The sequence below is a fragment of the Chiloscyllium punctatum genome, chromosome 41, assembly GCF_047496795.1.
Source record: "Chiloscyllium punctatum isolate Juve2018m chromosome 41, sChiPun1.3, whole genome shotgun sequence".
Taxonomy (NCBI): Eukaryota; Metazoa; Chordata; class Chondrichthyes; order Orectolobiformes; family Hemiscylliidae; genus Chiloscyllium; species Chiloscyllium punctatum.
The window spans coordinates 33,504,335-33,516,612 of record NC_092779.1 but is presented as its reverse complement, the minus strand read 5'-3'; the positions used below and the strand labels follow the sequence as shown (position 1 = coordinate 33,516,612).

The window sequence follows — 12,278 nt, the reverse complement described above, 5'->3', positions numbered from 1 at the left end:
TTTTTGCTGTTACTTCTATGTGTTGCCTTTCCTCATTTGCCATTGAATTAACTAACTTTTTCATTCTGTACTAGGGCGATGGTTGGATGTATCATAGTCCCCTCTGGAAAACACAATGCTGACAGATCCAGCTTAATTTTTGCCACTACCTCAAATTTCCTCTCATTTGGCTGTTGTCATCTGCAAAAGATTCTGAGGTGATGATGATAAGACAAAAGTTAAAAAGTGACTACGCTGTATAAAGCAAATGAACTTTTATTGAACAAGACATATGTTGTGTATTAAGTTAAAATAGTTGCAGGTTCACCAAAACAAATTTATTCAGGCACTGTCCTGTACACAACTGGCACCTGCTTATTAGAGATTGAAATGTTAATGATGGAGAAATTTTATTTTACTGTTTCAAGATTTTATATTTTTCACTTGCAACGACTTGTTTTGCACATATATAAAGAAATGTGCCATTGTTGTAGTCACTTTCGGCTGTATGTATGAACCAAAAGATGTAATTCATTGTCAAAAGTGTTTTAATGTGATTATTGAGCATGCCATTACACAAGCATTATAGCATACAGCACTATTATGCACATGGACCTTTTTATTGCTATGATGCACTTCATCACGTGCGCAAGTAAAGCCATAAGACCTAGTTTCTTTTTTAAGTTATTCCAAATGAATAGCGTTTTAAACACATGCATTTACTGAAACACATCCATTTCTGTATCTGGTATGATATGTTGCTGAACTTGCTAGTTTCCATAAACTAAGAAGAAGGGCCATTTAGTTCCCATGTGCAATCAGTAAAACTTCTGTACATTGAAAATGATCTTTAAAAAGTTAATTTAATCCTTTTAATACCCCTTCTGCATCCCCTCATGTTCAAAATAATAGAGACACAATTAGGAGAATTGAGGTGGCTAAGGGTTTTAAAAGTGTCCTTGTCTCAAATACAAAACAGTAGTAAACTGTACTGTTGCAGTTATTTTCAATTTATAATTTAAAGCTCAGAAGAACTGCTAATGACTGGTTGATTGAGAAGATGATTATCAAAATATTCCATGCATATGTCAGATTTCTTCTTGTCTTTGCATCTATTCATGATTCCTTATTCGTTTATAAATTATTTTTTATGCACTCTTCTAATTCTGCATAGCTATGCACCAGCAAGTAAGTTACCTCCTTGCAATTAATAGAAAGCATATAACTGTATGTAAACACAGACCTATATCATGGACCTGCATTTTGCTCCACAGTACCTATTTTAAAAAAATGATATCTCAAAAACTGTGTCACTGCACTAAAAATGTGGAAGTTTCAATTCAGAACAATTGTTCAGGCATGTTTGACTTTAGACTGTCCACTTAAAGTTTGTATTTTTTGAACAGAAGTCATTTTTGGGTGCTAGGAAAAATTTCAGTTATACCTCTGAGTTCTAACCGTGTTAAGATACAATGTGACATTTAATTCTGGGGAGAAGCAGCATAATAGAAATGTCCTTTCACAGAGGCAGAAGGCATTAGTGAATGTTGGGATGACACTGATATTCACAAAAATAGGCTAATATAATTACTAAACTAAAGGTCACCAGTCATTTCATTGCAGTACTTCAAAACGCTTCAGTGCAGATTTCATATATACTCGTACAGCATAGACACAGATCTATGCCAACCACATATCCCAAACCTAACTAGTCCCATTTACCTGTAATTGGTCCATATCCCATCAAATCTTCCCTAGCCATGTATGTGTCCAAATGTCTTTTATAAACGTTATAATTGTACCTGCCTCTACCACTTCCTCTGGCAGCTCATTCCATACAGGCCCCACTCTCTGCATGAAAAATTTGCCCCTTGCGTTCCTTTTAAATGTTTTCCCCTCTTCCCTTAAATCTATGCCCTCAAGCTGTGGACATTCATCTGCCTGACCTGCTGTGCTTATCCAGCAACACACTCTCAACCCTTGGAAAAAGACCTTAGCTATTCACTTTAGCTAAGATCAACCAGTCCAATTGTCTGTTATTGATTTTACAATCCACTCACAATTCTTCTCATTCTTTCTCGTTTAACTCTGAATATAGCCTATCTCTATTCGCTCCTTCTTCATTTCTATTCTATCAAAGCAAATTCTTTGTCACAATTCCGTGTGTTAAACAAGTTCTCTTAAAATTCCTATTTGATGTCTTGATCACTATCTTGTATTGATAACTTCTACCTTCCTTATGCAGAAGGCCAATCTCTACTGAAGACAACAAATGCTGGATAGCACAGCGGGTCAGACAACATCCATGGAGAGAGCAAGCTAACATTTCGAGTCCAGATGGCTCTTTAATGTTCCCCAGAAACAACCTCTTTGTCTATTCTGTTGTACCATTTAAAAATATCTATAGAGTCACCCTTCAGGCTTTTCTTTTCAAGAGAAAGCAGACTCTGACATTTTTTTATTTCTTCTGATAGGTATAACTTTGTAGTTTTGATATAAACCTTATAATAATTTTTGCACCCTCTATAATACATTTTTTTCCTTTTCAGTGTATGACAACCAAAACTGCACAAAGTATTTAAAAGTGATCTAACTGAATTTTGCTACGAATTTAAGATAACATCTCAACTTTTCAATTCAATTTTCAACTTTTCAGTTCTGTTCGGTATGGATCAAGGTAAAAGAGTAAAAAGATGTACTTTTCTTAAGTTGTTTTCTTAAAACTAAAATAGTTGGAGGTTCCAAATGTATTCATTTTCTTTTCATTTTTATATGTGTGAACTTTTATAAGTATTATTTTGAAATCATCACTTTATATGTAGCATTTATCATTTTTGGAACAATGTTGTTTTCTTCTGTGATGTGAATTTCAAAATGATGGTTACAGCAGATCACAACCAAATTAACATTACGGGAAGTACAATTGGCCTCAAAATTTAAATGTTAGTGGAGGACAGAATTAGGCTTAATGTGGAGATGCTATTGTTGGACTAGAGTGGAGAAAGTCAGAAGTCGCACAACACCAAGTTGTATTCCAATGGGTTTATTTGTGAAGGCAAATGTTGTGTGACTTCAGAATTAGGTTTGACTGTGAATACCAATTCTCATATTTGAAAGACTTCCTGATGGTCATAAAGACATTGGAGGGCTACTGCTTTTTGTAGTATTGAACCATGCCTTGTGTCACTAACTCATGGAGGGGGAGGGTTTATATAATCTGGTAAAATTACATAAACGTCGTGCAATCTGCTAAAATTACATAGTTTTTTTTACAATCTGGTAAAATTATGTAATTATCAACTACTGTATGACTCCTAAGCAAATGATTTATGTAACAATATTGTGAGGAGTTATACAGCATGAACAGATCAGCATGATGCAATTTTCCAGAACAGGAAGGTGAAGCAATACCATCTGCTTGGTGCTGCTATCATGTACTTGACAGAATCTCCGTTCAGAAAATTGTAATTTTGAGTAAGCAGTAGGATATTTGCAATAACTCATTGTAACAGAGGACAAAAAACAAATGACAAGTGGTAGTGTGCCACAACAATTGGGCGGCACGGTGGCACAGTGGTTAGCACTGCTGCCTCACAGCGCCAGAGATCCGGGTTCAATTCCCGCCTCAGGCGACTAACTGTGTGGAGTTTGCACGTTCTCCCCGTGTCTGCGTGGGTTTCCTCCGGGTGCTCCGGTTTCCTCCCACAGTCCAAAGATGTGCAGGTCAGGTAAATTGGCTATGCTAAATTGCCTGTAGTATTAGGTAAGGGGCAAAGGTAGGGGTATGGGTGGGTTGCGCTTCGGCGGGGCGGTGTGGACTTGTTGGGCCGAAGGGCCTGTTTCCACACTGTAAGTAATCTAATCTAAAATTGACCTTTGCTTCTTTGGCCATCAAGCAGAAAATCAAGCCAGCATTGCTTGTTTATAAAAATAAAGGTCTTGAGTAAGAAATATTTTGTGCAATATGAAGTCACGAATTAGTCACCCTTGTTCATTCAACCTATCATTGTAAACATATATTTACAATATTATGCCCACTCATTCCATGGATAAAAATTAACAAATTCAGCATAATACTGTATTTGAGTGGTCAAATTACATTTCAGTATTAAAATCAGAGAATCCTTATGGTGTGGAAGCAGGCCATTTGCCCCATCCAGCCCACACCAGCCCTCCGAAGAGCATCCCACTGAGACCGACCCTTAACCATGCATTTCTCTTGGTTAATCCAACTAGCCTGCATGGTTTTGGATTATTGAAGGAAACCCATGGGGAGAATGTGTAAACTCCACACAGTTACTCGTGGGTGGATTCAAAACCATGTCCCTGGTACTGTGAAGCAGCAGTGCTGAGCCACCGTGCTACCCATATCTGCAGATATGGTATTACTTCAACATAGAATTGCTACATGGTTCATGTTTGATATCATTCCTTTGTAAACTAATTGATTTCTAGTTGTAAGCAATTTTCTTAATGATGGGAAAACTATGGGGCAGCTGAAAACAACAGCTTCTCTGTACTTCAGAGGTCAACTGCTCAACCGGTTTGGTTGTAGACTGAAGATCGGCCACCTTGCTGCTCTCTTAGCTGGAAATGGATTAACATTCATGGAATTGGACGGGAAAGCATGGATATGTTAAGAATTAGCATATTTTTTAACAAAGGAGTTAAATTAATAATTTAATGCATCTAAAGAAAGATTATAAGAATAACAAATCTTAATTAATTTACAAGTTTTGAGGCAAGTGTCTGAGGCTTTGATTGACCTATGACCCTTGGCCCTGAAAGTTTTCCTTATATTGGACTCTATACCTTGTGTGTACTGTTTTTCTTACCATCCACTTTCATTAATGGTTGTATTACCTTACCTGAGGTAATAGAGTTAAGTAAGTCAATACAATTGTTCCAAAACAGTTGTTTTTGTTCAATAATTCCACTTGCTGTTCTCTAATCAAATGTAAACAGTTTGTTAAAATATTTATTGACTGTCTTACAAATGCTGGCATTGTACCATTAATTGTCACATGGGAGAAAGACCTTCAGATTAACTTGTGCAGTAGGTGCCAGAGAATTATTTTACCCTAGTGCTATTTCTAAATTGTTAGGGTTCAGTTAAAACAAGGAATGATGAAATAATGAAAGCCGGTGAAAAATGGCTTTCATATTTTGAGATTCCTGTAGAGGATTTGTTTAAAATGTGCAACAGGAAATCATTTGCATTAAGTAGTTCTTTTAAGAGGATTAATCTTTTGCTTTTCTCTTCTACTTTAACCCCATCATCTACGCCAAATATTCATGAGTTCATACCTGTGCAAATAAGAGTTTGTAACTTGCATTGTTTGCGTGTGCAACATTTAGACTTAATTGAAAACTTGGTTATTTTACTTGTTTGCTTGTGAATGATCTATTCAGCTAATGCTGGAGTATCAGCTCCTGGAGAAGAAACAATCAGCGGCTTCTAACTATATCTAACTTTAAACAAGTTCCTAAAAGATGATCAGTCAACCTTTGTCCTTCTGTACTTTGGTCTCAAACTTAATGGCTGAGTTTGTGCTTTTCATTTAATATGCTACAGGGTTTGAACAATTTTTTCAACTTCCAAAAGAAATGAGTGCTGTGTCATGTAATCTCAATACACCATTCACATCAGGAAGTGAAACTAAGGTGAATAGTGATTGTTTACAATTTACTCACATTACAATGTGAGTGAAATAAATGCACACGCTTTTAGTACAGTATGATACTTCATTTAAAAAAAATTAGAAACTTTCAATAATGCTTACTTAATTACACTAATGAATGGGAAATTTAATAAAGTGAACCCAGTGTGCAGTGGTGAAAATAGGTCTGATTAGCAGTACCCATCAGATTAGAATATCTGGACTGGAATTTTTAAATTGTGTTTTAGAATGTCTGAATCTATTCAACTTAGTGTTAATATTTGTGATAGTATTCAAAATTTGGTTTCAGCAACTCTGAATGAAATTCAGACAGCCAACTACCGGAATAGAAGTATCCAATTGACCATGCCTATAATTTTGAACTATCACAATACTGTTACAGTAAAAATATTTCACAGTTCATATACCTGGCTGAAACTATGTTTCTACATTTGACAGTTGCTTAATATGGCAGGTAGAATGATCGATCCTCCTCTAACTTAGATCATGCATCACTTCCAGCTAGCCTATCAAGTTGCTAGATGGAGTTTGAGACATTAAATCTGCCATCACTTAAAAGCATTTAATTGTTTCATAATAAGTGGGAGTGGTAGAGTCAGATTCATTGGCGACCTTTAAGCGGCATTTGGATAGGTACATGGATGGGTGCTTAATCTAGGATAGAAGTTCGGCACAACATCGTGGGCCAAAGGGCCTGTTCTGTGCTGTATTGTTCTATTGTTCTATTCTATTGTTCTATAAGTACACTTGTTTGAAGAATATTTAGATTTGGGCCAATAAGTTGATTTTATTGGCAAACCATCAGGAACTAAGCCTTAAGTTTGTTTTGAGATACCATTTTCTTTCCATTATCTTGTACTTGGAAATTCTAAGTAATACTCTTAAAATTATGCTCCTAGCTGCATTGCTCATTTTACTGGAATTAAGTTTTCACTTTAGCTCTTGGACAGAAACTGTGGGTTTAGTTTTTAGCCTAGATGATAATCTTCACTCGTTTCCATACTTAGCTACCTTTTTGATCTCAATATCTATTAGCTGAGGGCAAAATAGTGGCGAGCTTAATGTCAACTGTAAATTTTATTTGTTAAGCTTCCACGGATAAACATTCAGTAAGTGTGCTGCAACTATATGAGAGATTGTATTACCAACACAGTGTCATGTGGACGCACTGGCTGATGAAGTGTTAGCTTGTTGTATCTCCATGGATTCTGTCTGGCCTACTGTGATCTCCAGCATTTGTTGTTTTCTGTACAGATTCCAGTATCTACAGTAATTTGCTCCTGTTGATCCCTTTGTGTTTATTTTTGTTAATGGATATTTAGGAGCAAAGAGAAGTTAAATTAAAATATTATAACTCATTTTGAAGGATGAAGGGTGTTATAGTGACAGTTAAGTAAAATAAAAATCCTTTCTTTAATTTTACAAATTACAACTACTGTCTTGTTGCAAATCTGTCTTGTGTTCATGCACAAACTAAGCAGCAAACTTACAATATGCTGTATTCAAATTCAAATTCAACTCTCCTCTTTTTGTGAAGGTTACTTCATTGACCTTTGGTTGATCTTTTTGAAATTGAACTAGTTTATTAATAAATGAAATACGCAGAAACAATTTACTGTCCCCTACAGTATGACCCTGGATTAATCTTGTAAATTTGAATTAATCAAAGTATAAAGACCTATTAGGAATAAACAAGCATATCATTGTTCTGCAACAAAACAGTTATGTCTCTTAACTTTGCAATAAATATTGATTTTTTTTTTTCCAAATGAATACAATACTGGAAGTCTACTATTTATAATTTAAAGGGGCAGTATCATACGTTTGTATGTAAATTAATTGTTTGGAAAGCAAAAGCTTAATGCAATCTACTACAATCTATCTGTTAATTGTTTGAAAACTATTTATTGTACAAGAAACCATGTGAGGTTTCTATGAATGCCTTATTAAATGGAGCTTCCATACAGTTCAGAAATTCAGTGGCACCAGTTGGAACTTTTCTACATGAGGCTCTGCTGTTTGTTGAACGATGGAAACATAGATGTGACCTACTTGACTCTGTTAGTTTAAAAATTAATTTGTGTGGACATTACTACAGAATTAAATTTACTACAGAAATGGAATTGCAGTATTAACAGTCTCCTTGACTAAATGTTAAATTGCATAACACTGCATAACTTTTAATCATTTGTTATCAATGTCTGCGCTCTGTCTATCAGAGTGTTACCTTTTGATATCAATCTTCATTAGCTTTCATTATGGTGTGTTGCTAAGTATAAAATGTTTGGTTTCATACCTGACCTAAGCTGACATTTAGTTTGTATTTTCTAGAATATTTTTAAGCACTAACACAATGTTCTTTTCCTCAGCATTTGTAAGTCCATAATTAATTCCACAACAGTTACTTTTCATTGTGCCAGTCAAATGGCTTTAACTAAATCACATTCTTTCGAATGTAGGCGTGTAATAAGGTTAACCTGTACAGCTTGCAATTCGCAAATTAACATCAACCAAACTATTACATGTGCTTTGAACCTATGCAACACTCCTTTTGTTATATAGCAAAGTAAATTACAATGGCGTGAAGATGATTTATAATACTGTTTTTGATTTAGTAATAAATATGACTTGGCAGTCACATTTTATCTTTTATTGATTTTCCGTTGTTGTTCATCCAGATTTTAAATATCTTTCCTGTTTCTCATGGACCAACCTTTACTCAATTTTCTCGCCAACTCTCCATGGAAAAAAGGTTGTCCTACACCCTGTTATGAAAAAAACATAAGCAAGAAAGTTAGTTGTGGAACATACAGTTTTCAGGCCAGCCAGTTCTGATTGTACTTTATGCTGTAAAATCTCAGGAAATGTTTAGAATTAAATTTACTATTAAAATTAACTATTCCATGTATCTCCTGCCAACACACTTAAATAGGGAATTGATGTTATTGATACACTACTATGTGCTCACACTGCACTGGAATCAGAAATAGTGTTTGCTCCTTATTGTAGAGCTGGAGGTTCTGCATCCATTGCTGGCTGTACCCTTGGCTCCCCACTAACCATGCCACGTTCTCATCTATTTATCACAAATATATTTCATGAACTTCCCTTTGTTATTGTGCAGTGATGTAGCACTGCAACATAGTATTTTTCTGTGTGTGTGTCTGTATATGTGGAGTCATTATGCCATCTATTGGTGGCGTCTGCAATAAACACAACCTTAATTGTTATAAAGTTGCCATTGTCCTACCAGAACATAGGGCTACTCTCTCATTTAAGAAAGACACTTGGTGGTTGTTTAACCTGAGGGTCACCATAAGGTTGAGAAGGAGAGTCCTTCATGATAATCTCAACTGGTGCGAGAATTGAACCCACGTTTTTGTGTCACTTCATTGCAAATCGGCCATCCAGCCAAATGAACTAACCTTTAACTAGTGTATAAGTCAAAACTGAAAATTGTCAAACCCAAAATTCTCACTGTCTGAAAGAAATTGCATTTTAAATCCAGTCATTAATACTATTGCAAAATGTAAATATTGAAGTGTTGTTATTATACAGGAGGTTGCTTAGTACTAAGCATATATAGGGACTATGCTTATCTTGATGTGAATTTTGATTACCCATCTAGATGGTACTGAGTACTTTTTTTTCCTATTGTGCAAATTAATTATTTTTTTTTCCCTTATACATTCATGGAATGAGAGGGTTGCTGGCTAGGCCAGCATTTATTATCCATCATTAATTGTCTAGAGAACTGTTAAGAGTCAACCACATTACTGTGGATCTGGAGCCATATGTAGGCCAGACCAGGTAAGGGTGGTGGTTTCTTTCCCTAAAGTATATATGTGAACCAGATAGGTTTTCCAAAAAATCAACAATGGATTCATGGTCTTCAATAGACTCTGTATTTACTGAATTCAGATACCATCATCTGCCATGGCAGGATTCAAATCCAGGTTCCCTGAACATTACCTGGGTCTCTGGATTAACAGTCCAAGTGATGATACCACTAGGCCATCACCACCTCATTGTAGCCAGCTTGATGTAGAATAGCCAATTGAACAGCATACTAAAAACAAATAAATTGATGGTTATTCTCAGACTCACAACCATTTTATACTGGGTCGAATTTCCTTGAGGCTGACCAGTATCTCGTCCTCTGATCAGCAGGAGGTCCTTGTCACTTCCATGTAAACACCTGATGCAATCAAGTCCTCTTCAATCCTGCTTGTCCAGAACTACCAACCAATCTGACGATTGCAGTACTGCACACATCTAAGTCCTAGGATTGCAAATTAATCCCAAGTGACAGGTGAGTTAAGGTAGAATGTGATCACTGGAAAGGGAGGGTGGGAGACAAAGGGATGGGGTTTGCTTTTGATACTCAACACACTGGCAAATGTGAGATGCAGTATGTGATAATGAGGGATCCCCACCCAAGAGGCTACTGGTGAACCGATCTGATGCCTTCCCTACCTACCATAAGATGGGGGACAGGGTGGTGGGTTAGAACATGACTGGAATAGCTGCCAGCTTTATTTTACAATCCCCTTCCCTACTTCAGCAGGTGGAGAGGAGATTGTAAAATTAATGCTGATTTTTAAAAAATTGCTCCTAAGATTAGATTAGATTACTTACAGTGTGGAAACAGGCCCTTCGGCCCAACAAGTCCACACCGCCCCGCCGAAGCGTAACCCACCCATACCCCTACATCTACATTTACCCCTTACCTAACACTATGGGCAATTTAGCATGGCCAATTCACCTGGCCATGTGGGAGGAAACCGGAGCACCCGGAGGAAACCCACGCAGACACGGGGAGAACATGCAAACTCCACACAGTCAGTCACCTGAGGCGGGAATTGAACCCGGGTCTCAGGCGCTGTGAGGCAGCAGTGCTAACCACTGTGCTACCGTGCCGCCCACAAGATTTCATTCCTAGGTTATTTGCAAAACTGTGCAGGAGTTTGGAGCCTAGTAAAATATTGGAGGATTTGAAATCCTGTTGAAAGTAGACATTAAGTCTATGGAAATAAAAGATTGTTGATGATGAGCCAGAACATTGAAAACCCAAAGTTGCAGAGTGCAGTGGAGGCCGGGACGCTAAATGTCTTCAAGGCAGAGATTGATAGATTCTTGTTGTCTCGAGGAATTAAGGGCTACGGGGAGAATGCGGGTAAGTGGAGTTGAAATGCCCATCAGCCATGATTGAATGGCGGAGTGGACTCGATGGGCCGAATGGCCTTCCTTCCACTCCTATGTCTTATGGTCTAATTATCTACTGCATTCATACAAACTTGTGAATTAGACGTAGAATCCCTACTGTGTGGAAGCAGGCCACTGCCCCTCAAGACTGTACATTATTTACAAAACTATGGATGATCTGTTTGAGGCATCAATTCTACAATCCTGTCTACTTCCATAGCCTTTGACTCTCTCTTTAATCAAGAAACAATCAAACTCGGCCTAAAGTTATTCAATTGCCCAGCCTAGACTTCTCTCTGCAGAAGAGAATTCTCCTAACAACCGTCAGACAGAGAAAAAACGGAATTCTCCTTTCTGTCTTAATTGTGGTATCCTTTAAACTACTACTCGTCAGCCACTACTCATCTTTCCCTTAAGTTGAAATATCCTCTCAGCATTCTGCAAGTCCCCTCCGAAGCTTGCATTCATTCTCATTCTTCTAAACTAAATACTGACCCAATCTAGCCAATGTTTCTTCACAAGATTTTATCCCAGCAATCCCTTCTCTGAACTACTTTTAGTGCAATTGTATCTTTTAAAGAAGACAACCAAGATTTTGCACACTATTCCTCTGCTTTTGTTTCATCACTATCCAGTACAACTACAGTAAAACATTCATGACAAAACATCCCTTGCAATAGATTCCATTTGTCTTTATAATTGCTTGTTATTTGGAAACTTGAATCTTGAAATGGACAGAAACCTGTATAGCTTTAATATTTATTTGTAATTATGTATTGTGCATATTAAGAAGTAAAGACCTGGTTTTAGTTTCACTTCAGATTTGTGATTGGTATAGAGTTTGTTGATATGTGCATTTCTAATGAAGGTTTCCAGCCTTAGATGATAACTAAAGATAAACTTGCATTACAACTAAAGGTAGAATAGAGAAAATAAAATATTGATCAAACAAAAATAGATCAGCCTATTATGAAGCTGCTAAAATCAGACTCCTCACAATGTTTGACTTTATTATAGTTGATATACAACGTGAAAACAAACAGTATCATATTGGATTCCATGATTGAGAAGATTGGACAAGCATTGTTTGTAACAGAAATTGACTGGTTAAAATAATATTGACAAGTTCCGTTAACTGACACAGCCAAAGAAATATCAGCTTTTTTCACCTTGGATAGACATCATCAATGTAAAATCACGGTATTTGGAATGGAAATTATACCAACAATGTCTCAATGATTAACCAACAATGCTATTGATTGATTATGTAACAATAGGGAATACGTTAATTATTTGGTTGTGTTAAACCTGGGCAAAAAAAACCCCTCAGAAACCAGGAACAGGAGTGAGCCATTCAGCCTGCTCTGGCATTGATTGTCATAGAGTCATTGAGATGTACAGCATGGAAACAGA

At 36.7% G+C, this 12,278-nt stretch overlaps 1 protein-coding gene across 4 annotated transcripts in view; it reads left to right on the top strand.

Annotated features, from left to right (window-relative positions):
- osbpl10b (oxysterol binding protein-like 10b) overlaps positions 1 to 8,746 on the top strand; it is a 256,531-nt gene extending 247,785 nt beyond the window's left edge. For 3 of the 4 annotated variants that reach the window (XM_072560690.1, XM_072560692.1, XM_072560691.1), the window contains one exon: positions 75 to 8,746. In XM_072560690.1, coding sequence (XP_072416791.1) covers positions 75 to 122 — 48 coding nt within the window. In that variant the 3' untranslated portion in view covers positions 123 to 8,746. The remainder of the gene's footprint in view (positions 1 to 74) is intronic. The other variant, XR_011955038.1, reaches the window with a different exon arrangement.
- The last annotated feature ends 3,532 nt before the right edge of the window (positions 8,747 to 12,278 follow it).